General features: G+C 40.6%; 1 protein-coding gene across 2 annotated transcripts; it reads left to right on the top strand.

The window, feature by feature from the left end:
• The first annotated feature begins 242 nt into the window (after positions 1-242).
• Positions 243-21,426, top strand: LOC131248394 (uncharacterized). 2 transcript variants are annotated; one of them, XM_058248664.1, is made up of 12 exons: positions 243-650; positions 696-1,110; positions 12,963-13,375; positions 13,478-13,567; positions 15,230-15,469; positions 15,864-16,085; positions 16,164-16,638; positions 16,750-16,943; positions 17,020-17,090; positions 17,187-17,251; positions 20,687-20,742; positions 21,062-21,426. In XM_058248664.1, the coding sequence occupies exons 1-12, from the start codon at positions 486-488 to the stop codon at positions 21,131-21,133; spliced, it is 2,478 nt and encodes an 825-aa protein (XP_058104647.1). In that variant the 5' UTR covers positions 243-485; the 3' UTR covers positions 21,134-21,426. The 2 variants fall into 2 exon arrangements, with proteins under 2 accessions (XP_058104647.1, XP_058104645.1); XM_058248662.1 differs by having other exon boundaries at positions 243-1,110.
• The last annotated feature ends 5,118 nt before the right edge of the window (positions 21,427-26,544 follow it).

Raw genomic sequence — 26,544 nt, 5'->3', positions numbered from 1 at the left:
TCTAAGTTCATGCATATCAAGCGTCATACGCAGCCAGAGTATCAAATCACTTCGCATAAAAAAGTCGATCACCACGCATTTCGCCGCATAGAGCACCACGCGTGCCAGTTACGGCCTAGATCTATCGGATCCATCCAAACAGAAAATCGAATAACCGCCAACAATTACCGGCACGCAACAACACACGTGCGAGTGAGAAATCATCAATCCGTGGCTCCAAAACAAAAGAGCTCTCGCATCTACATCTCATCTCCGCACGCTTCTCGTCTTTCTTCTCTTCAAATCCCTCCCCTATTCACCATCCCCTTTCTGTCCAAAACCAAAACCCTAGCTCTTCGTCTTCCCTCCCTTTACTTTCCAAAAACCAACCAGAGAGAGAGAGAGAGAGAGAGAGAGAGAGAGAGAGATTTCTTTCCAAACTAAAACCCTAGCTCGTCTTCCTCCGTTCCTTTACTTCCCCAGCAACCAGCAAGAGAGAGAGGGAGATGCCTCCTCGGGCGAAGAGAGGAGCGGCCGCGGCAAGGAGGGGAAGGGCCGCCACGCCAAAATCCAAGCAAGCAGCTGTGTCAAGCGCCGTTGAGGAAACACAGGCTCCCGAGCCTGAGGTTCCGCTGGATGCCGCCGAGGAGCAGAGCATTCCTGAGCCTGAGGTTCCGCTGGATGCCGCCGAGGAGCAGAGCATTCCTGAGCCTAAGGTTCCGTTGGATGCCGCTGAGGAGCAGAGCATTCCTGAGCCTGAGGTTCAGACGGACGCCGTCGAGGAGCAGAACAGCCTCGAACCTGAGGCTCCGCCATGTGTCGTAGAGGAGGAGACGGTTCCCGAACCCGAGTTTCCGTTTGGGGCTGCCGAGGCGGAGAAAGATCCTGAAGCAGATGCCACGATGGAAGTTTCTGGAGAAGAGGTCCTGCTGGAACCGGCAGCAGCAGAGACGGAGCCTCTGGTAGTAGAGCCTTTCACTGCTGATGAGGTGAATGCTCCACCTTTGGATTCAGGAGATCCTGCTTCGGAAGCTATCGGTGATGAGAAAGATGATGAGATGCTTGAAGGGCCTGAAGAAGCTGCATATGGAGAAAATGAGGGTGAAGGAGATCAGATGGATCAAGACCAAGGTACAAATCCCTTTTTTCTATTTTTTCGTATATTTTATTCCAGTTTTGAAATTGCACCAAAAAAATTTGGTGGCTTTGAAATTTTCTTGAGATTATCTTCAATTCCCTGGATTACTTTTCATGATTGTTTAATGGTAGAAACGCTCCTTTAAAAGGGTATTGTTTGGTCATTTAATTAGTTTGCGGAATACGGGTAATGGCGACTGTTATTAGGCTCATGAACATTTCTATCAAGATTCTAGCATTGGGGTCATGGTTTGTTGATATCAACTGTTGATATGATGGGCCCTGCTGTAAATATTTGACATTGAAAGATAGTAGAATCCATTTGATGGTGTTTCACAGTTGAATATATGATGTTTTCTGCATCTTGCTTTTTTTGCTGACTGCCTATTTGCAGCACAGAGATTGAATGGTTAGGATTCTTCCACATGTGAGAAATTCCTTTTTCTTTCTCTGGGGCATGACTTATACATGGCTGGTCTGCTAGATCAATGGTCTGAGTAACAGAACCATGGGCACTACCTGTACGGACTCGATGCGTCATGGCCACAGGATTCTATTCACGTCCTTGTGTCAAGGGTTGAGCAGTTCCCCTGAAGTAGTAATTTGTATGGTCAAAGAAACACTAAGAATCCAGTAACTCACGGCCCTCTAGTTGTGCACATGAATTGAATAGGGTCACTGCCCTACATTTCATGAGTTTACTATCGCACCACTTTAGGCATTGGTGAAGTTCAGATTTTTTTTAGGACTTATGGACTTCATCTCTACCATATATAATGGTAATAGCTTTGGACATTTTTGCCCTTGCAATTAGTCCATTGGTTTTGTGAGGTTAAAAATTTGTCATAAAAATGTAGCTGCTTTGCAGAGAACAGTTGAGATTTTACCGTCTAAGAGACGACGTAGATTGCACCCGCTTCTTTTAGTACTTTCAATGTGTGTAATCGTGGACCAGAATCCACTACAAGGCCTGTTTTACACTGCACTTAGAAGAATAAGCTCTTTGGGCCCACCATGTCGCCTGTGCAGAATCCACTCTGTCCATTAGGTGCTCTCCTTGATGCTAGGCCCTGCAGGCAAAACTCAGGCATACCCATAGCTCAGGTGGTCCACACCATAGTGAACAAAGGATATGGAAATCCAACCATAGGTTTGTGTGTGTGTGTGTGTGTGGCCACCTTGGTGTTTATCTTCCATCAAACCCTTTCATTAGGTGTGATTTTTTTTTTCCCATTAGGTGTGAATCACTGGGATAAAATGAAGATACTATCTTTTGCTATACCCCTAGTTAAGATAGGGAGAAATGAAGATACTATCTCCCATCAAACCCTTTCATCATGTGTGAATGGCACATGCCATACCCCTACTTAAGATAGAAAGACTATCTTTTGCTAACGCTAATTTGCTGGATCAATCCAACTCATTTGACTTCTTTGTGATGTACATAAGAAGTTCAAAAGAAAAGAATGCAGTAGTTTCTTGAATATGGAAGGTGCTGAATCATCTTAACTCCCTATAGGGGAATCACTATATGTTCCTCAATGTAGTCAGTGTCTACCATTTTATTTTGATATAGAACAATTTTCATCTCAATTATTGATGCTAATTATGAAGAAATAAAAGATAAAAAATAGTATTTATAGCGCTTCATTAGATAGAAGGGAATTTTTTTGGAGGGGTAATGGAAATTTTATTGAGAGCCCTCAAGAAAAATCTAAAACGGGGAAAGAAGACAATAAAGGAAAAAATGGAGAATTATAATCCAAAAAAGGAGGGGCGATCGCAGTCAGATACATCTTTCAAAAGGAAGGCTCAATTGATCACTTCCACCTTTATCTTGCCCTCGACAAACTCATTTGATCTAGCTCTATATTGAAAACACCAACTATTTCTTTCATCCTAATTTCCTAAATAGCCCACCAAATAGCCGGAAGCATGAGATGCCACATACTCTTACTCATCTTTCTCACCCCTCCTCCATGCTAGGCCCAAAGAAGCTCTCCCATGGATTGTGTCATAACCCACTGTGTGTTGAAAATTGAGAGAAAATGCACCCGGACCTTGAAGGTGAAGGGTAGTGGATAAACAGGTGGTCAACAATCCTCGTCGCTTTTAAGCATAGGGAGCAGATGTTGAGAATGCACATAGGCCTTTTTTGGGGTTGTAATGTAGGGGCATTTTCACACCAGTCTCGAGTGGGGTGGCTTGTGGGATGTGGGGGTACACTCAGGGTGGGCGGCTTGTGTGAGGTGGAACCTATGTGATTTGGGGCCCACGAGGAGGGCTCGCCCGAGGACCTAACCTATGGATGTGGGGCTTGGGCTATGAGATAAAAGAGATTAATTCGCCATGCTCTATCAGCTTGAGCTTTTAGAGCAAGTGGTTAATTGTCTTGCATCAAATAGGTATCATAGTGGGAGGTCTTATGTTCGAGACTCCTCAACGGGGGTGATTAATGCAGGGGCATTTTCACATTGGGCTCAAGCGGGGTGGCCTGTGGGATGCGAGGGCACACTTGGGGTAGGCGGCCTGTGTGAAGCGGAACCCATGTGATTTGGGGCCCACGAGGGGCAGGAACCCATGTGATTTGGGGCCCACGAAGAGGGTTCGGCCGAGGACCTAACCCATGAATGTGGGGCCCGAGCTATGAGATAAAGGGATTGATTCACAATGCTCTATTAGTTCGAGCTTTTAGAGCAAGTGGTTAATTATCCTGCATCAGGTTGTCAATCGTCAAGACTTTTTTCCTTCCCACTAGCCAATTAAACACTACGATCTTGGGGGGAGCACCATAGAACCAAAACTGGGAGGCATAAACACGACAATTGTTTGATCCAAACTCCCGAAGCACCCTATAGTACTTTACCGAGAACCTCCTTGAATTGTGGATGTGCTACACCATCGAGTCCTTGCCTCCAATAGGGATAAAAAAATGCTTGCAAATGGTCCAAAAGAAGAATAGCAATCGACCACCTTGATATCTCTAATGGGAGCCAAACAAGCTAGGATAGGAAACTCCTGATGCAAAGGGTTATTACCACACTACATATCCTCCCAAAATCCGATTCTTGAACCGTCTCACTCCTTTAAATTTAGATTGTACAGATACTACTGATTTCCAAGTGTTAAAGGCCCTGAAGAGAATTATTTTACTTCTCCACCTATTTCCCGAAGAACATATTTACTTGCAACGATCTCACGTCAATAACTACCTTCTTCCTTACCGACCATATCCGTTTGCCTAGGAGGGCAAGGTTCATAGTGCTCAAGTCCCTCAAACCTGCCCCTCCATTGGGGTATGGATTACAAAGCTTTGCTCATTTCATGAGATGGAACTTAAAATTTTTTGAAGAACCCCTCCGAAGAAAGTCCCTCAACTTTTCTGACATTCCCAACATTAACTACAAGCATTCGAGAAAAGGGACATGAAGTAAAGCAACATGTTTGAAAAAGCAGCTTTGATGAGGGTTAGACATTCGCCTAAAGAAAGATATTGGCTTTTCCATTTGGAAAGTTTCCTTTCGATTCTTTCACTTTTCCATTTGGAAAGTTTCCTTTCGATTCTTTCAATCACCTTGTCCCACAAGTGTGTAGGAGGCTTCCTAATGCACAACAGGGGCCCTAAGTAAGTGGAGGAGAGAGACCCGATTTTGCAACCAGACACTGAAGCCGATCTTGAAATCTTTCTACAAGTGAATACCCAATTTCGCTTTTTCTAATGTTAACCATTAAACCGGATACCTCATATCATTTATTTTTTGTGAGTTATCCACTATAGTTGTATGACATCACAAAATATTATTGTATTGTCTGCAAATTGAAGATGGAAGATTCAATCGCCCAATTTAATGACCTTAAGTCACTTATGAGATCTACCTCTTGGCCTTTAGTTAACAGATGATTGAATGCTTTTACTATGATCAAGAAAAGAAAAGGGGATAGTAGATCCCCTTGCCTTAGACCCCTAGACGCCCTGAATTAACCTTTAGGAGAACCATTCACAAGGATTGAAAAAGCTATCAAGCCTATAAATATTTGGATCCATTTCCTTTATTTTGTCCCGAAACCCATCTTATCCAATAAATGATCAAGAGAGTCCCAATCAACATGATCATAGACTTTCTCAATATCCAACTTGTATATTTCCATGACTTCCCTTTCCTGAATTTGGAGTTGATACACTCGTGGGCTCTGAGAGCATTATCCATGATCTATCTTCCAACCGCAAAAGCTCTTCCCCCTCTGATTCTTGGAAATTATACTTCCTATCACCGAATCGAACATATAAGGAAGAGTTTTGGATATAATTTTGTACGGGCTTCCAATAAGACTTGAAGGTATGAAATCCTTTAAGCAGTCTGCCCCTTTGACTTTAGGAATGATCGCAATAAAATATGCCCCCAATAAGAGTGAGATATTGGGGGTGGGTATTACTTATGTGGAGTTAAAGACTTTTGCCAAAGTGATGGGATGTTAGGCAAGTTCTTTCCCTACTACATATGATGAGGACATCCGAGCACCTTACAGAGTATACCAGAGGAGGAGATCGGCTCTAGTTTCACTTTGGCTTGGTGACTACTACATGGACCCAGGTGGGCCACATTGAAGACCCCACGTGCATGATCATGCATCTTTGAAGACCCTATACTAGGAATATGCATGTGGGTTGATTATTGAAGAGTTTGGACCGTTGGATTGCGAGGACACATCGATCAGACAGTTGGATCTTGAGGATGCTTTGACAGGACGGTTGGATCATTGTGATCTTAAATCACATTGATCGTAGTCTTTAGGATGTCTAGATTTAGTTCTTTTATTTAGTTGCTTGTTCATGTTGGATTTATTTTGATATTTAGTTGAGATTAGGGAGTTAGGAACAAATGTTATTTCATTGAGTGTCCTTATGAGAAGATTTTCATCTGAGAGCGCCTTTTTTGTAAAAAGTTCCTCTTGAGACTATAAAAGGTTGGGATGTCCAACCCTAGCCCATTATTGAACATTTTGAATAAAAAAAAGACTCTCTCTCTTGCCTTGAGATAGAAAATCTCCCATGAATGGAGATTGATGGTGTGATGCCAAGGTGTGAAGCCCCCATCCATCATCTTTGTTTTTCTTTGAAAAGGTATTTCTCTCTTGTCTTTCTCATCTTCTTCTCAAATCCTTCTTTTCTTTTACTTTTCTTCTCCAACCCTAAATCCCTTCACTCTTTTCTTCCTATTACTTAAACCCTAGCCTAAAACCCTAACTCTTATTCACCTATAAACTCTAGTTCTTTTAATTTTCCTCAAGCCCTAATCCCCAATTCCCAATGAAATCCTAATTCTCAATTCCATATAAAATCTTAAATTTGCAAATCCTTCCAAGGCCCTAATTCCTTTCAAATTCATAGCCCTAGATTCTCATATCCCGCACCCCAGCAAGACCAAATCAACCATTTTGAATTAGACCTAAGCCTATGCTAAAGTAGAAGTTATACCTTCCATTGATAAATTGAAATTCATGTTTTATATGGTTTAGTTTATTGTGGGATTGTGATTTAGATTGAAATCTGAATTTTATTGTTTATTCGATTTCTTAGATTTGTGGTAAGTTAGCATATCTTATACTTTGAATTGCTTTTTAATCCGTTTATAATTTCTTTGCATCATATTTAGTATAAATCACATGTCTTGCATCAAATTTTGGTATCAGAGCCTAGGTTTAGCATATGATTCTCATGTCGCATCTTGGTTAGGTTTTCATATTGCCGTATCTGGGGTTAGCAGTTTTCCCATTCTCATCACATTGCATTTAAGGTCTTTAGTTCCCAGGTTCTCTTTTAGATCCGGGTTTATGCCCGCTCAAATTGGGTGTGGCTTTGGTCTACACCCCACAATGAATTCGGAAAAGCTTGCCGAGGCTCTCAATGGCATCAATAACCCGTCTTGCGACCATTGAGGCCCAAAGTAGAGCTGCTAGTAACCAACCAACAGTCCTCAAGAATGAGATAAAAACTCACATATGAACTAGTTGGAAGATTCCCTTCCAGGCAAACCCCGACAATGGGGAAGGTGCTAATCTCAAGTGGGAAGTGGAGTTGAGACCGTGCCACTTGCATTTGTCAGATGCGCCTTGGCCCAGGCTAAAGAGAGTGATGATTAGCGCAGGAATTCAATCTTCCACACTTCAAGTGTGACGACAAAAACTGCAAAGTGATAATTGATAGTGACAGTTGCACCAATGTAGTTTCCACTAGCACTATCTCTCGTTTGGGTTTGAAACCCGTCCCTCACCATTAACTCTATCGAGTTTCTTAGGTTGATGTGTCCTTGATTTCGATTTCTCAACGGTGTCTTATCCCTATTCATTTTGCTTCCTATAAAGACACATTGTGGTGTGATGTTTTGCCTATGGATGTAGGCCACATCATTTTGGGTAACCTTAGTTGTATGATCGAGATGTGACTCTATTCGGTCGCTTGAATACGTGTTTGTTTATGTATGAAGGTAAATGGATTAAGCTAAATTCTCTTCTGCCCAAAAACACCCCAGAGAAGAAAGAGGGCGTCAAGAAGGGTGATCCTAAAGAGGTGAGGAAATCTTAGTCTAAATCTCTCCTTATAATAAATGTCAAAGCGTTTGAGAGAGAAACTAAGGCTGATTCGTTGGTGTATGCCCTTGTGGAAAGAGAAGTCACACCCGAGGTTAGTGTAGGGTTGCCACCTGAGGTGAATCCGGTATTGGAGGTGTTTAGAGATGTTTTCCCTAAGGACCTACCGGATGAGCTTCCCACCCATGCGGGGCATTCAACATGCTGTTGATCTTGTCTTCGGGTCGATTCTGCCAAACCTTCCTCATTACCGAATGAACCCTACGGAGCATGCAAAGTTGAAGAGACGAGTTTATGAGCTTCTTAGGAAAGGTATCATTCAGGAGAGTTTGAGTCCATGTGCCGTGCTAACCCTCCTAACGCCTAAGAAAGATAGTGGCAGTTCTACCTTTCATTGATTGTTTGAAATTCATGTTTTATATGGTTTAGTTTATTGTTGGATTGTGATTTAGATTGAAATATGAATTTTACTGTTTATTTGATTTCTTAGATTTGTGGTAGGTTAGTATATCTTATAATTTGAATTGCTCTTTAATCTGTTTATAATTTTTTTGCATCATATTTAGTATAGATCACATGTCCGTCATCGAAATATCTTGGTCTTCCGCTATGCATTGGTAGGCCATCGAAACAGCTTTGGGATAGAGTGGTTGAAATTTTTGAGTTGATGTTGTCTCAATGGAGGACTTTGCGGTTATCATTGGGTGGAAGAATCACCTTGATGAGGGTGGTGACGTCCAATCTTCCACTTTATTGTATGTCCCTTTTCAAATGCCCAAAGTCGATTTTGGTAAAATTAGAAACACTGAGGAGGGACTTTCTGTGGAAAGGTGTAGATGGTAATCACAAATCTCATCTCATGAAGTGGGAAGATGTAAGTAAGTCTTTTTTTTTTGTTTGTTTGTGGGGGGGTGGGGGGGTTAGGAAATTGGGGGGATATGAATCTAGCCTTATTAGGAAAGTAGGTTTGGAGATTTGGGGTAAAGGCAGGTTCTCAGTGAATAAAGGTGATAATTAGGAAATATGGGGAAGAAGAGATGGGGTGGTGGATTAGGTTGTCCTTGCTATACAGGGGCCTCACATAGTGTTTTAAATAGGTGTAGCGTGTTGCATAGCGTTCAACCCTCTATAGCGTGTAGTGTAAGTAGCATAGTGTGAGCTACATGATACTTCTATTTTTAATTTAAAAATATGAAAAAAATTATAAATATTAAGAAAAAATGAAAATATAAAAATGCCTGAAAGATGATTCATTTTTCAAGTATAAGCATGTTCAAAAAAGTTATTAATGATCACTTATCAAAAGCCAATCTAGATATATAAAGATATAAACCAAATCAAATGATTATCACATCAACAACTTTCTAATCAAACCAATTTAATTAATAATCTAATTGAAGCTAAAAGACAACTCGCAGGTATGAAAAAGAAAAAAATCTCACAGGTTGAGACTTAAGAGTATTAAGTACAATACGGATGTCATCAACACATTCAAAATCCTTTTTCTTTTCCGTTTAGTTCTAAAGGTTTTTTAATGTATGAGTTTCACACCATCTTTAACAAAGGATTACCACCATTTTAAGTGAAAGTAAAAAAAGAAAGGTTTGTTTTTAACTTTATATTTTAATTTTTTCACGATGTGATGTCAGTTTTACACCATTTTTAACAACCAAAGGTTAAAAATAAAAAAGCAAAAAAGAAAAAAAAACATTGTAGCGTACGCTACACGCTACGTAATTGTAGCGTACGCTACATGGGATTTACGCTATTTAGGTACGCTATGCTACATTGCGTATGCTACGAGTGCTATTTGAAATATTGCTCAAACATTTGAAAATATGTAGCTTCAATTAAACATATGGGAAGGGGTTGGTTTTGTGTTGGAGAACAGGAAGAACATTATATTTTGGGAGATAGATGGGCGGGAGATAAAAAAATATTGAGCCATCTCTTCCCACGAATGGCAGGGATTGCAGCCGAGTGGTGTTGAGGGTAGAGAACTGTTTTTCGATAGTGGGAGGGAAGATCATATGGGCCCCTCTGTGTAGGCAGAATTTGGAAGATGAAGAGATTGCATACTTTATATCAGCTTGTTAGTAATATTATCAAAGTTATCACCTGTAATTTCAAATGTGGATTCTATGATATGGCTAAAAGATAAATCTGGTAGGTTTTCGCTTCTCAGTAAAATCTTTCTACGTCCCTAAGTGGGGCCAACTCTAGTGGCGGGGGTTTGCTTGACATCATTTACTCAAAGCTATGGTACGGTTGGTTTCATGTTGGGGAACAAGAAGAACATTAGATTTTGGGAGGATAGATGGGTGGGGATAAAAAATGAGCTATCTCTTCCCACGAATGGTGGGAATTGCAGCCGAAGTGGGGTTGAGGGTAGAGAACTGCTTTTCGATAGGAGGGAAGATCGTATGGGCCCTGTCGTGTAGGTAGAATTTGGAAGATAAAGAGATTGCAGAGTTTATCAGCCTGTTGGAAATATTATCAAAGTTATCACCCATGTAATTTCATATGCGGATTCTATTATATGGTTAAAAGATAAATCTGGTAGGTTCTCAGTAAGATCTTTCTACATGTCCCTAAGTGGGGCCAACACTAGTGGTGGGGGTTTGCTTGACATTGTTTACTCGGAGCTATGGTTCTCCTCCAAAGGTTGCGGCGTTTGTGTGGGTGATGGGGAGGAAGAAGGTGCTTACAATAGATAATCTACGTAAATGAGGTCTCATCCTACCGAATGTTTGTTTGATTTGTATGTGAGATAAGGAATCGGTGGATCGCCTTTTCCTTTACTACCTGTTTGTAAAAAGGTTATGGGGTCAATTTTTTTGCTTTGTTTAGGGTCTTATGGGTAGCACCAAAATCTGTCGACAGTTTCTTCCTGATGTGGCAGGAGGGGGTTCAAAGAAGATTGGGAGAAAAATCTTGCAATTATGTTTATTTGCTGGCATATGGGCCATATGGTTGGAAAGGAATAATTGATGCTTGAGGAATGGAAATAGGCAGTTTCCCGAGGTGTTTAGCATAGCAAAATCTCTTGTAATAGAATGGGCTTTATCCTCAAAGATCATAGGTTCTTTTTCGGATTTTTGTACATTTGTATAGTTTGAGCCTTGGCTCGTTAGAAATAATATTATCATCATTTCAAATAAAAAGAAAAGAAAAGAAAAGCCAAACTATGTCAAAATCTACGCTGAGTTCCATGCTGACATGTGTCTGGACATGCATGGAGCAAAATAATGTTTAGAAGTTTCAAGTATGCTCTTTACATGTGATGGCATTTGCATTGAGGCTTTTTCTATCATCAATCACAACTTTATTAATAATGAAAGACAGTTGTACCTCTTCACCATATGAAATCACAACCATACAATCTTTTAGCCTTTTAAATATTTACTCCTAAATTCTTATTCAGCCTCTCCACATGCCAAATCACAACCATACAATTATATCTATATTCCTAAACCCAAATTAGCCCTTCATGTCCTCTACATTCCTAAACACTAAATCAGCTCCTTACAATATAAATGTACGGTCACAAGCCATTATATCTATGCTCTAAAACTCAATTAGCCCTTACAACTACAAATCAACCCCTTAAAATGACATTTGAGTCCCACTTATGGTCTCTCGCTTGATCAAACATACCCTTCTGTGGGCGATCAACGTTTTTTCTCACTTACGTATGTGTGTGGCAGCATATTGACTTCTAATATCCTTCTAAGGCTGGTCAATACATTGCTCCTTTGATCTACAGCCACACACAATATATTGTTTATAACCTTCTGTGGATGACTGTTGTGTTGCTTTAAATCCTGGTTTCAAATTTCCGACAATATTTCCAACGTTGATTACAACATGGTGACGGTAAAATTATTATAAATGTTCAATTTTTTGCCTCAAATCTTGCTCGGACTAGGTCCAAAATCTGTTCTCACACATCCCCAAAAATCCATCCTCGACGCGGTTCCTTTCACAACTCATAACATGTTCCAAATCAGCCCATTCGCCATTCCCCACACAACCTACACCTCAACCCACAAGCAGTCCTCCAGCCTAATTTTGCCGACCGAATTTCTCAGAGGAAAAAGAAACTGCAGATGCCTACCTGGAGTGAGACTTCTTGTAGTCCAAGATGGCAGGTAATAATTCAGATGAGATTAAATTGATGTTCCAACAAATTGTAGGGTAGTTTGGAAAAATCCTACAAGGCACATGAAGATTGAGACTGAAGACTGTGCTGGTAGTCCTGTTTCATTGCCATGACTCGCTGAGGTTGATGGAGAGTTACTTTGAGTGGGTCTAGACTGCTAAGTAGATTAAGCTGCGTTTTGCAGCCTTGAAATTAAAGGGGTTAGTCCTAAACTGGATTTTAGGCACAGTGGCCTTCAAATCTTGATGCGGGAGGAAATGAAGACCGGGATGAAATGGACGTTCTTTCCATTAGATCATGTGGCTACTGTGTTCTGTGAACTTTTTCGCCTACAATAGGTTGACATGATCATCAATGGGTATGCTCAAAAGTGGAAAAGACATGCTCAAGCTGTTCCCTCATGTCATGTATCAAACACATGCACCCAAGTTGGCACCGAGGCACACCCTCTCTACCCCATGGGACCAAAGTGGAAAGGACATGCCCAAGTTGTTGGCTGCAAATAATAGAAGGGAGCGGCATTGGCCCAGCTTGTTGACATCCCTACTATTGGAGCATGAGGCACAGATAAACAAATGCATGCACCTGAGTTGGCACTGAGGCACACCCAATGTACCCCATCAGACCAAAAGTGGAAAGGACATGCCCAAGCTGTTGCTGCGAAGCATAAAAGGGAGCCCACTAATTTTGGGTAAAATCAATGGACGCAAATATAATTTTCTTTGTGATGATTGGAGCATGCAACAATTTACTAACACTGAATTTAAAAAGAACGAAGAAAAATAGAAAACAAAATTTTTTGGAGATATTGTGAAGATTGATTGTTCATGCTAGGACTGTGGCATAGGTAATCTGGTTGCAGCACGGTTATTTATTTTTATCCATTAGCCATATTTCCTTCAATCATCTTGTCAATTACAGATTAATCATTAAAGGCTTGTATGAATGTGCTGTTTGCTATTTATCTTTACCACTAACTTGTATTTGCTTTTGCATATGCTACGATTTGTATAGCTTATTTTGTTTCCTTTTATGTGTTTGTTGAGTTATTTAGCTTGTTGATGCTTGTACTGATATGACCAATCAATCAATTCAGCATTCTCAGGTTTGGAGAAGGACCCTGCTGAAGTGGAGACTGGAGTTGGTATAGTTGAAGACATTGAAGGAGGCGGAGTTGATAATGCTGACATTGACGAAGGCGGTGATAAGGTGGGTGATGATTATAAGAGTGGAAGTGATGGTGAAGAAGATAATGAGGAAGAAGTATTTATGCATGCTCCTATGACAGAGAGGAAGAGACAGAAGGAATTTGAAATTTTTGTTGGTGGGTTGGACAGGGAGGCAGTTGAAGAGGATTTGATAAAAGTGTTTGGTGAATTTGGTGAAATTCAGGGTGCACGAATAGTAAAGAATCCAGCAACACAGAAAAGTAAGGGTTTTGGATTTATCCGATATACCACTATTGAGCAAGCAAAGAAGGTCCTTGCTGATTACGCAGATGGAATAGAGGTTATACACCTTGATCTTTCAAGTTCTTTTTTTTTAAAATTGATTTTTGTTCAGGGTCCAATTTAACATTACTGACCATAAGATCTTTATGATTTTGATCAGGTGAGGGGTAGGCTTTGTGGTATTTCAGCTAGTCAAGATAATGATACACTATACCTGGGCAACATTTGCAAAACATGGACAAAAGATCTGGTAAGACGGAGATCGACTGAATCTGAGTTAGACTCACAGAATTTGTCTGTACCTTGATGTTAACTAGAAGAATGTCTGTACCATTTTGATGATTAAATTCTCCAATATTTATGTGTCTCAAATAGGCAACTTTTTTCACTTGCCACAAAATAAAATAGTATAAAATGAAAAAAGATAAATATGCAGAGTTGCTCCACAAAGTAAAACCCTAGGGGTCATACCAAAAGGGATCTAGAGGCATTTCATGGTTAGATTCTAGAAGAATCACAGTCCTATGCTAGAACCACATCATGGGGACTAAAGACAAAGTTGACTTCCATAGTTCCATTTAGGGCCTGTTTGGTTGGATGTATTTCAGGGGAATTGCAATGTATTTTACACCTTTTAAGCATTAATTACATGCTACAGGAATTTGTGATGGAAGCGATGCTGTATGACATTGACAGAAGCAACTTTTAGGTACGGAAACCGAGATGGACTCTGTGGGTCCCACCATGATGTATATGTTTTATCCACGCTGTCCATTCATTTGGCCACATCATTCTAGGGTATGCCTCCAAAAATGAGACAGATCCAAAGCTCAAGTGGACCACACTATGGGAAGAACATTTAAATGTTTAGCGTTCAATCTCCAGTATTTTATGTAGTGTGGTCCAATTGATCTTTGAATCTGCCTCATTTTTTGGGCCCATGCCCTAAAATGATTTGTACTAACAAATGGATGGAGTGGATATAACACACATATAATGGTGGGGCCCGCCAAGCTTTGGCTTCGAATTATCATGAAATCTGATCCGGGGAAACTCCTATCTTCACTTTCAAACGCATGCAGTGTTGTTTGATGTATGCATTTAAATCTGATTTGAGAGAAATTACATGTAATTACATCAAACCAAACAGGTCCTTGCTGATTCAAGCAGTCAAGCATTCATACATGCTGACTGTAGGCCTATCTATAGGTTCAATCTCTTTTGAGAAGCTTCTAGAAAGAAGCCTCTAGATGATATCTATTCTAATCTCCGATTGGCTCATATAAAGTCTCCTAGATATTCTAATTACATTCTTATTCATTGCAAATAATGAAAAGAAACTACAATCTAATAAAAAACTGAATTATGAGTTCAAAGCTAAGTAGAGACTTGTTGGGGCTGTATGAACTCTACAAACCCTCTTAAAGTATGGTTGGTATATAAGATGATAAGTGATAAGGCTGTACAGTCCCATTGGTCGTCATCAAAGCCATCTGATTGGAACTGTGGTTTCCACATTCCAACTAGACTGTTGAATTGGTTCCGATCTTTCATCAAGCCCTTGACCTTGTCCAGATCATTAATTGGAGTATTCTTGACTGCTGATGAAGTCCAGGTAAATCTTTAATATGGACAGCTAAATAGGACCTTTCTTCAACCTGTAAGGTTGGATGTGCCAGATCTGATGACCGGACCTCCAAATGGGCATGTCTGCAATCTGAACCCCTGGATGACTAGATCACACAATCGGCCATCAATAGGGAACAATGTGGACCATGGTTTAGATGATTGTGTTGCCTGGATGCATCATAAATGCTGGCAACTGTCAGCGCATTGTGCATTGATTATGTTGCTAGTACAGCATCTTTGAAATTTCTGCATGTTCTGAAGCCTTTTGTTTTTATGGTACAAGGTGGTCACAACTTTGAAAGGCTACGGAGTTGAACAGATTGATGATATACTTTTCCCTGAGGATCCCAAGGGTGAAGGAAAGAGCAAAGGTTATGCTTTTCTGGAATTTAACACCCATTCTGATGCTATGGCAGCTTTTCAACGGTTAAGAAAGCCAGATGCTATTTTTGGCTGTGATAGGAGTGCCCGGGTTGCTTTTGCCCCATCCTCGATGCATCCTAGTGAGGAAGCTCTATCTCAGGTTTGGAATATTCCGTGCTTTTTTTTTTTCTTCCTGTTATTCAATGATGCATTCCGCATGCTGCAGATTATATCTTTTATTTTGCTCGCACTCTTTGCTCCAGTCTGAAACTTGTGTTCATCACTTGGATATGTTTTTACTGCATTGGAAGTTCTACGTCCGTGTACTTGATGGCTGGACCCACCAGAGTAACAAAGGAGCCCCTAGATGACTGACTGGATTTGATGCACACAAGTTCACTACTCTATTACATTCTTTTTTGGCAGTAAAATCAATGTGACTATAAAGTTGTGTTCTGGTTCGATATATGATTGAGTGGTGCAACTACTCTCTATGTTCATCTGATTTCTTACAGAGAAGTTGGAAGAGAAACATCTTATTTGATTGATTGCAGGTGAAAACTGTGTATGTTGAGGGTCTGCCAGATTCTTGGGATGAAGAAAAAGTAACTGAGCACTGCAAACAATATGGAGAAATTGAGAAAGTTCAACTATCCAAGAATTTCAATACTTCAAAGCGTAGAGATTTTGGGTTTATTGCATTTACTTCTCGAGAGAGTGCGATGGCATGTGTGGAGGGAATAAACAATGCTCAGCTTGGGGAAGGAGAGCTCAAGGTAATCACATCTCAAGGACTTCAATTTGGGTTGTTGCATTGTATTGGTTGTTTAACTAAATGTCATTTCTCGTACTAGGTTAAAGCTAACCTCGCAAAGCCTCAGAATAAGGGCCGACTTGCAAAGCTGGGTGCTCGAGGTGGATTTAGGATTAAGAAAGATGGTGAATATGTAGAAGAAGGTGGTCATTCTAATACCAAAGGCTATGTTAATTTCAAAGGGTATGAAGGGAAGGGGAAGGGTCACTTCAAGCCCAAAAGTGATAAATGGCACAAGCCATCTTATCCCCAAGGTAGAGGCAATCAAGGTTATGGTGGTGGTAGAGGTCAAGGTAATCAAGGTTATGGTGGTGGTAGAGGTCAAGGCGGCGGTAGAGGTTATGGTGGTGGAAGAGGAGGCCATGGTGGCGGAAGAGGCGGCCATGGTGGTGGTAGAGGGCAAGGTGGTGGTAGAGGGCAAATTGGATATCGCCAAAAAAGGGAAGAACCGTTCAGAGGTGGAAAGCGTGGTGGTAGAGGCATGGACAATGCACGTTCATCAAAGAAAGGCCGTGGTAATAATAACGAGAGCTAGTTTATATTTTTCATGCCTTTTGTCTTTTGGTTGGGTTACTTTTGATATCCACAGAAGTGGAATTGATGTTGGCATGCCCCCGAATTTGTAGGCAATATGCGTGGTAGACCTAACAATTTTGGCAACCAAAAGAACTCTCGCTTTGGAAAGCCAAAATCAAATTACAATGCGCATCCAGCTGCATATGGGGATCCATATGCACAGGCATACGGAGCCCCTGAAACTAGCTACCAGGGTCAGGCTTATGGTGTAGCTTCTGGATCAAAGCGTCCATATTCCGAAATGGTAAATGTCTTCTTATTGCTCTCTGATGCCGCAGTTGTCCATTATGAAGTCTTTGTTAATGGGAAATGCTTTTCAGGATCCTCATGGTGGATACGCTGAACCTGCTGCGAAACAAGTACGAGATCAATATGGTTATGGGCAGAGAAGGTCTGCATCTTATATTCTCATCTGGATTTATTGTCTTCATTTTCGAGCTCTTAGCATCATCTTTATCTAAGGGTGTGATATTTTTTGGTCAATCAGTGTTGGTGGGCCAGGATATGATGATAGCCAAGCAAGGAGTGCTGCTGGTGCTGGTTTTGCTGCAGGTAGCATCTTATATTAATGCTTTTTTTTTGGTTGGTTTTAGGCATAATTTGGTACATGGTCGGTATTATAACTAAGTTAAATGTATTTTAATGTATCTGAGCTACATGAAATTAGGCCCTCCAAATAAGAAATTACAGGAATGTTCATTGAAATAAATTGGCTTGTTTTAAAGAAAATGTTGTTGTTATTATTATTATTTTTAATGCAAACCTGTCTGTTCTTCTTCTCTGTTGCAATTTCTTGTTGCTTGAACTGTGATTGTTGCTGTTCACACGCCCCTAGCTTAGGCTTTATGTTTTGCACTTAATTTGATTTTTTTTTTTTTGCCACTGGTTATTTACCTTAGGAATTATAAGGTTATTGACCTGAGGATATGCAAAATGTATGATGCATGCAGGATGCATCTAGGCCTTTCATAATTCTCTACTTGTGTGCAGATCCCATGATCATGGAATCCAATTGAATGTGGAACACAAGGTCCAATGGGATTGGATTTCCTGTTCCTATATCGCTAGCGTATATGTTTTACATGTGGATATACGGTCATATAGGTATAGCTGGGATGTGTACAACATATGCATGTGTAAATCCATACACTTGCCCATACAGTAGATGCAAATGGATTTTTAATGATAATTTGGACACTTTTTAGCCTTTTGGAACAAGAGTTTTCTCCTGATTTTACAACCCCATGAATACAGTTGTGTATAAAAGAGGGCTGTGTGCATGTTTATAAAAGTTTACAGATAGATTTATTTTTTTGAATGATGACATTTTTATTTTTATTTTTATTTTTAAAGGCTGAATCCAAAAGAATACAGAAAACTAAAAAGAAGAAGAAGAAGGGAAACAAACAAAAGCACAAACACCCGATTACAACTCTGCCCAAATATTAGAGAATTGGTCAGCCCCAATAATCTCTGCATTGATCGCCCATTCTTTAACCAGCTCCTTTACCAATATGCAGATCTCCCTGGGGGGACTTTTTCCAATTCCGAAAACACCAACTGTTTCTTTCAAGCCACAACACCCATAATCCAGCAAGGAGACAGATATGCCATATTTTCCTTCCTACCTCACCTTTTCCTCCTCCATGCCAAGATTTGAATAATGATTCAATCGAACCCGGCATTACCCAGTAGAAACCAAGATTCCTAACGAACTCCTCCCAAATCTTTGACACAAACTCACAATGGATAAATAAATGATTTACTAATTCTTTGGCTTTATAGCACAGCAGACATATATTAGGAAGGGTCATCCCTCTTTTGCATCAGTTGTCCACAGTAAGCTCCTTATTACTTCCCACTAACCATGTGCAAGCAGATGCCTTTGGCGGACTTCCATATTTCCAAATGTAAGCAGTATGGCTAGCCTCAGAACCAAAAGACCTTCCAAGAAATCTTAGATAGACAGATTTTACTGAAAACTTACCAGACTTTTCGTCTAGCTACCTCATTGAATCGCTTTGTGATACCACCGGGCGCACCTTAGCAATTCCAATAAGCTCAACAACTCTTCCACCTCTACCTTGGATAAGTTCCTCCTACAAGAGGAGCCCATACCACTGAATCACCATGGATCGAAAAGCATCTAGTCGCTACTACATCCGACTTTTGAGCAATACCCGCTAATTGTGGAAACCTGTCCCTCAATATTTGATCTCCTATCCAGATATCATCCCAAAATCTTATCCCTTTCCCCATTGCCCAAAGAAAAACCTGCCCCTCAAGATTACAGATAAATTGGACTCCATATGCTTTTTATTTGCTATTTTTAGGAAAGTTGGCCAATAGCGCAATATCTTTGCTTTATTTATTTGTTTTTAGAGGTATTTTAGAAAAGTCCTTATATCAGTCTATAGGCTTCATCAATGTTTAATTTCAAAGGTATGTATGTATACATGGCCATATAAGAAAAGCTGTACGCGTGTGTTTTCTTTTTGGGTCAGTACAAATGTATGGATTCTAGACATGGTTATCGAATAAAGAGTTGAGCTTTGCTCCACACGTGTGTGCAAAGTTTGTCCATGCCACATGTGCCAGCATGACACATAGGTGCAAGATCCAAACAACCAATCAGGTTGGTCCGATCCAGTACAGGTTTTTCCAAAAATAAATCTGGTCCACTTAGTATGTGAGCCCTGATGTAGAATGGCTTGGAAAAATTCAGCCAAGTTTTTCAGAGTTGTGCATTTGTGTTGCTAACTGGAGCCCTGCTGACCAGTGGATCAACCTGATTCTTGGGTTAGGGCATCAATATAGTGGTGCCCTGTTGGATGGATTGGATCTTGGACCTATTGTGCCATGATGGAATGTGTCTGGCGGGTACATGAGCTTTATTGCACACTTGTATGCACTTAGCAAAGCTCTCTAGAGTTTATTTTCTTGGGTTTTGTAGCATGTCTCTTCCCATTGGGCACATATTGCCTCTCTTGAGCATGTGTTGCTCTTCTCATCATATCAGTTATGGGGCTTAGTGACATGCATTGTGTTATTTATTAGCTGGACTGAATTATCAATTTCACAAGGAGAATTTTAGGTGTTTTTCTGCACAATCCAAAAAGGGGGAAAAAAAAACATTGTCTCCACAGAAGGGGTCCAGTTAATTTGAAATTCTTTCCTTTTGTTAGTATACTTGGGTTTTCAGTTTGCACAAATGGGGGCCCATGATTCAGTGGTCCAGACCATCGTGTTGTTGGGTCCACTTTGAATGGACAATGCCCCAAAAATCTCCAACAATGGGAGATACTAGCCACCATTATTCGGTCTTTTTTCAGTTGAATGTGGACTGTTGTTGCTGCATTTCTCTTTTTGTCCATCTATCTGCAAGTCAGTAACTGAAGGCTTGTCCTATTAAGGAGATATTTGGGGCATGGTATGTCGATAGTGTTGGCCAATGGAACAATGATATGCATCACTGACCTGTGGTGAATGGTACAAACTGAAAGCTCAAATGTACCATGCATATCCTTGGGTCGAGGGACCTTTCTCTCTCTGTGTTCTGCTGTGTTCTGGAAAAGCATTGATTTCCCTAATATAACAGGAATTTTGGATAGTAGATCTATAAATTATCTTCATGGACTATCACAACAAAGATCCACTGCTTTTTTGTAAATATCACTTTCTGCACATGCCTAATGGAGAAAACCTCATCCCTTTGGTGTGGCAGCTAAATGTAATTTTAGGCGCACACAATGAGCAATATCTATGTTTGGCTGCTTTAAGAGTTATGCTCTTTTCTAGAGTTCCCACTTTCTCTGGCCTGAAGAACTGAAGCAGTTCATGTCCCTGTCTCCCACTCTGGGAATCCAGTTAGCTAAATTAGACGAACCTTAAATTGTCTAACTGGAACTCACTTATGCTGTATATTGCACTGCCCATAGCATTCATTTGGCCTGACTTCACTTTTCATTCTCGTTATTTTGCTTGCAGCACCAGCACCGCCAGTTTCTTATGCTCCTGATTTCTCAAACAATGCTGGATATGAGGTTCTCTCTCTCTCTCTCTCTCTCTCTCTCTCTCATGCACACACACACAACAGGCACACATATTTGTTTGTATGAAAACTAGGAGAATGCTCCAGTTTAGTAATGGTGGTACTGAGCTATTATGGTGGCTTAGGTGGAGTGTGCCCGTCCAATAGGTCCACCCACCATGACGGTCAGACACCCAGGAATCAGGTCTATCCAACCACATCAAGTGAGCCACACCATAGAAAACAATATAAATTGGCCAATAACCTCTTAAATTCACACAGTTGTGCAATATTTTTGTTTTAAAAGTTGGGTTTGTGTTTTGTGTTGGCAGGCGGCTGGTTATGGATATCCTCCTCCCCCCCCAGGCAATTCAGAATATGCACCTGGAAGGCCGTATTATTAGTGTCAGCAAACCTTGCCAATGATAAAGGGCGTTGAATGGAGAGCGATACCCCTAGTGTGGAGGACCCAAAACGCGCATTCTGAATTTTTAATGGCTGTGAAAGTTCAATCTTGGTTTCGCCACCATGGCCCTTCTGTGTCATCAATACCTAATTATTCCGATGCTGAACCTTTTTCAGATGAGAATATTTGACGTTTCCGAGCAGATTTTCCGGCTACCTTAACATTCTGGTGACTAAGGTGTGTTGGTATTTTGTACATGATGGCAAAATGGTAATCGACGCCTTTCTTTTCTTTTTCTTTTTCCCCACCTTGAAATCCTTCTTTTTATTTGATGGGAGACTGCAATTTGGTGCTTAGGCAAAAATTTTAACCCACCTTTTTCTCATCAGTTATCTTTTGAAAAATTAAAAAAATAAATCTAGTTGTTCCTTTCGTATGCATTAGGGCAATATTATCATTGGTGTTAATATTTTGAAGGGACTAGAAATGCTTAGGTGAGAGGATGGACTGAAATGGTGAGTCATGGAAAGTGTGCTGATGTGCCATGCATGCGAAATATGGGCCATTCACTGGGTGGCTCCTGTCGTGAATGTGCCGTGTCCCAAAAATCAGGATGTCTTACACATTGGGTGGGCCACATTGTACATCAAACATTGGCGCTTGGTGTGTTCTTTCTACCAACAGTAACCATTTTGTCAGGTGTGGTGAAATCCGATGAGCCCAACCGCCAGATTTTTTGGCCAAGGAATGCTCATGTTTGGATCCACCCAGCTAATGGCCTGGATCCTGCACGTGTGCCATGTTGCCTTGAATTAATCCTCGAGCCAGTTGTCTTTTGCATTCCTTGTTGCCCTTTATAGAGGGCTAAGATCATCTTCATGTCATCAGGTAAATAAAACTGATTTGACTGATTGGTAGACGAAGCCATTTGCCGTTGAAGCTCATCCCACGGTTTTCAATGTGCCGATCTCATGATTTTGATTGCTGGTTTGAGTTTTCCAGTACCAACGAATGGTTACTTGTGTGGGTTAGAAGGGAATTATGTGAAGTTAGTTTCTCAACCGGGGTTGTGATTGATTGATCCAGGCCATTCATCTTCCTGGCTCTGGTTTTATGAGGTCATGCTCGGGAGCGTCTACACTGTAGCTGTCTGATTAGTTGCCTTAAAACTCTTGTGGCTTAACCAATGATTTCCGTAATTTTGTGATAAATAGCATAGGATATCAGTTTTTGATGGCATAGATGTACGGACCCATCTTTTAAACAGATAAAAACGCCCGCTAGGTTCTGGTAGGTTGCATTTGACGGTATGGGCCCGATGCTTCTGCATGTAGACAGGTGGGTCACTGACGTTGTTGAGAGAGTCTGGTCTACTGTCCCGGTGGGGCCCATCTTTAACGTCCGGATCAATTACTGACACGCAAATGCTCATTTTCTCTCCTTAAATGTAAAATAATAATAATAAATAAATAAATAAAAACATTGTGGATGAATGCTTGTACATTTTCATTAGCTTGCAAAAAGATTTGGGCCATTGATCAGCAAATTTCACCGCAGAGTAGTGAATCAAACCAGCCATATAGTTGCCTCTATCATGGATGGCTGACAATTTACAGAAGTTACACTGATTGGATGATCCTAGCGGATTGTCCGTAACAAAGGTTGTGTGGCCTACTGTTATGTTTGTGTTATATCCCACCGTGTCGTTGGCTTATTTTAGGAGAGCTCAAACACACCAGTAGGAACAGTGGGGATGGAGACACCCACCATTGAAACCTTCTGGGTTCCACCATGATGCTTAGATGCCATCCAACCCGTTCATAAGGTGGTGACTAGTCACCTGGTTGCATTGCAGGGTAAACACAAATATAACTCTGATCCAGAACGTCTGTGACCCCCACTAAGGTTTCAATGGTGGGCGTTCAATCCTCATTCGTGTGTCCCACTTGATTTTGGATCTCCCTCATGTTCGAGCTCATATCCTGAATGAGCAGGAGAAACTGATGGATAGAGTGGATACTGGCCGGTGGGCTCCACAGGGCTTTGGGTTACAGTCCGATCCTAGCCGTCCCTCGTCGGATTTCAAAGTAGAGATGGATATAAAATGGAATGGTCAACCGTCTTTATTCAGAAGGAAATGAGTAATAATGACGGCAAGAGACTGTCGGTGTGATTTTTAAACTGGCCGCATCCAAGTCGGTGGCACTAGATGGATGGTCCCAACTCAGCCGATCCAAAGACACGCCTCCTTTTCCAACCGTATAGAAATCATGGGATGCTCGATCCATGATATACTCGGATTTGGACTGATCGCATCCAAAACTTTTGTGGCCCATTAAAGGCCAATCACAACTGTTTTATATGGCATGGTTCGCTTGACAATTGGATCTGCTTCATTTTTGGGCTCATGCCCGAAAATGATACGGAGAAACGGATGGACGGCGTGGATATAGAATACATACATCAAGGTGGGCCCCACGGTAAGGGTCACATCGTCTTGGGTGAGGCTGGGGCCGCGCCTAATCCGCTCCCAGATTTGTGTGTACGATCTTCCAATCTGCGAACTTTTTCCCGTTCATGGTCCATCAAAAGTCAGACGCATCTACCAACGGTCAAGATCGCCTAAACATAAGCCCCATTCGTGCCAGCGAAGTTTTATGAATTCTCAGTCCCAAAATTAAATCAGTACAATCTTAACTTCTGATTGGTGGGTAACTGTTTTATTGAAATAGGATCATTGGATATTTTTCATTTTTAACCGTCCACTAAATGCCCACCAATCTGTAGATAATCGAATTAAGTGCAATTTTTTGTTCGCTATGCAGTTAAACTGGGACCCATAATTCCACGTGCCCGCGTATCATCCATCACACCCTGTAAGAGTATCAATGTTTTCCAAATATGAACAAGGTATAAAATTCATTAATCTCGAGTACACTTGAGGATCCTAAAAATCCTCCTGGAAAGACTCGTGGCCGTTACACCGATGACTGACTTAGCTTCGCATCGTCTTTTAAATCTACCTTCGTAAATTAAGGGCCTCTTTGGTGTTGCTTTTAGTAACTGCAAAATTATTCTCTATGAGTAATTATCGTGTAATTGCTTTGGGACGTTTGGAAACTAACAAATAAGTTACGATTATTATTATTATTTTTTTATTTTTATATACTTATAGCAGTAGATAAAAAACTTATTTCAAAATAAGTAAGTTTGGTTAAAAATCAAATATAAGTAACTTTCTTACTTAATGTTCTTTAATCACTAATTAGAAACTAAGATAAGTTACTTTAGGCATAAGCAGCTTATATTAAGTAACTCACGCCCCAAATGCTCCCTTAATGAGAAAAACAAGTTTCCATTAAGTAATCCTATTATGAGCATGGACCACTTAAGTTGTGGATATACCTCGTTATAGGAATACCACCGGAGTGGATTAAGTGAGACTGAGGTGGGTGGAACCCCAGATCGTGGGGCTCACAGTGATGTATGTGACTTAAATCCATATTATCCAACTATTTTGAAAGCTCATTATAAGGCATGATTCTAAAAATGAAGCTGACCCAAATCTTAGGTGGATTGTACCACAGAAAAAAATTGTGATTGAATCCCCATCATTAAAAACTTAATGGATTGGACCAAAATGCTTATTTGCCATCTAATCTATTGATAAGGTCACAAACACTTGGACAAAGAAAACACATGAAAAGCTTTTGTGACCCATAAGGTGTTTTTAATGGTCAATCACCACAGTTTTCTATACTATGGTCCATCTAGAATTTGGAGCTACTCCAATTTCTGGATCATACCCTAAAATGAACTTTCAATATAGATGGACGGCATGGATGTAGTTATATACATCACAATGGGCCCCACATTGATGGAGCTCACAGTGATGAATGTGACTTAAATTCTGTTTTTAAAGCTCATTTTAAAGCATGATCCTGAAAATGAAGCTGACTCAGATCTTATGTGAACTACACCGCAGGAAACAGTCATGATTGAATCCCCACCATTAAAAACTTTATAAATTCGACCATAATGCTTATTTGCCATCCAATTTGTTGTTAAGGTTGGATGAAATGGTCATTGCAGTGGGGCCCAAGATGCTGGAGGTGGGGTTATACGTTCGTCTACTCATGGGATGATATTTTCCAGACCCATACGTAGACTCATAAGTGTGTGCAATACAATTCATGCATGCACCACACGTTTGCCATCATGGCATATAGGTTTGATATTCAATTCATATATTAGAAAAAGCTCTGTTATATTAACGCGTGCCTCCAAATGTGAAAAGGTACAATGAGGTCGACCTCATCGAAAGCTTCCTAAAAGATTGAGCTGTGTGGGCCCCACCGAAATGTGGATCGGAAATCAACCCCATCAGTCAGATGCATCCTTTCGTGGTGGACCATGGGCCCAAAAATCAGGCTAATTCATGACTTGGGTGGGCCACACCATAGACAACAGTTGATAGTGAATATCTGCCCCATTGAAACCGTACTGATCTTATATAGGCCCCTCTAAGATGTGGCTCACAAATCCAGCCCATCCATTGTGTGTGTCCCAATTGGATGATGAAACACAAAGTTTCAGCTGCATCAAAAACTCAGTTGAGCCGTACCAAACACTTTTAGATGTTTTAGCATGATTTTACATAGTTTCAGATGGTATGGCACACTTGAGCTCCGGATACAGCTGATTTTTAGAATATCCCACAAACTAGATGGACCCATCAAATGAACGGTGTAGATGTCCAATAAACATCACGTGGGGCCCACACGGTCAAATGCCCAATAAACCATGCTCTTGTTTCCAATACTCGGCCCACCTTGTAAGTGGACCATAGAATAAAATAAAAATAACTGGTGGATGAATTTGATTTTACACCTGCGTGTTACGATGCACACGTGTCAATGTGTCCGTTATACTCTTTCGTGACTAACAAAAGAAGAGAATTTCGATTCTGTGAGTGTGCTCTAGAAGTGTAGGAAATGGGTGTGAAAAAGTGTGAATTTGAAAAATTATTTTTCTATAATTAATTAATTAATCTTATTGTGAAAGCTGTTCCTAAGAAGTTCCTGCAAGAGAAGCTAGTGGGCCCATTGTGATGTTGGTGAGAAGCCCACCCAATTCATCCATTTTCTTCGGATCATTTTAAGGGATGGGACCAAAAAATAGTTAGATACAAAGTTCAAGTGGGTCGGACAACAAGAAATAATGAAGATTGAACATTCACTATTAAAATATTTATAGATCATAGAAGTTTTGGATCATAGTTATATATTTGTGTTTACAGTTGACCATATAAACAATATGAGTGGCATATAGAAATCATAGCACGCCTAGGATGTTAAATTCATCTTAAGAAGAAATAACATTATGAATGGTACGGGTGGCACATAAAAA

The sequence above is a fragment of the Magnolia sinica genome, chromosome 6, assembly GCF_029962835.1.
Source record: "Magnolia sinica isolate HGM2019 chromosome 6, MsV1, whole genome shotgun sequence".
Classification (NCBI taxonomy): Eukaryota; Viridiplantae; Streptophyta; class Magnoliopsida; order Magnoliales; family Magnoliaceae; genus Magnolia; species Magnolia sinica.
The sequence above is the reverse complement of the archived record's forward strand: the minus strand, read 5'-3'. Positions and strand labels throughout refer to the sequence as shown.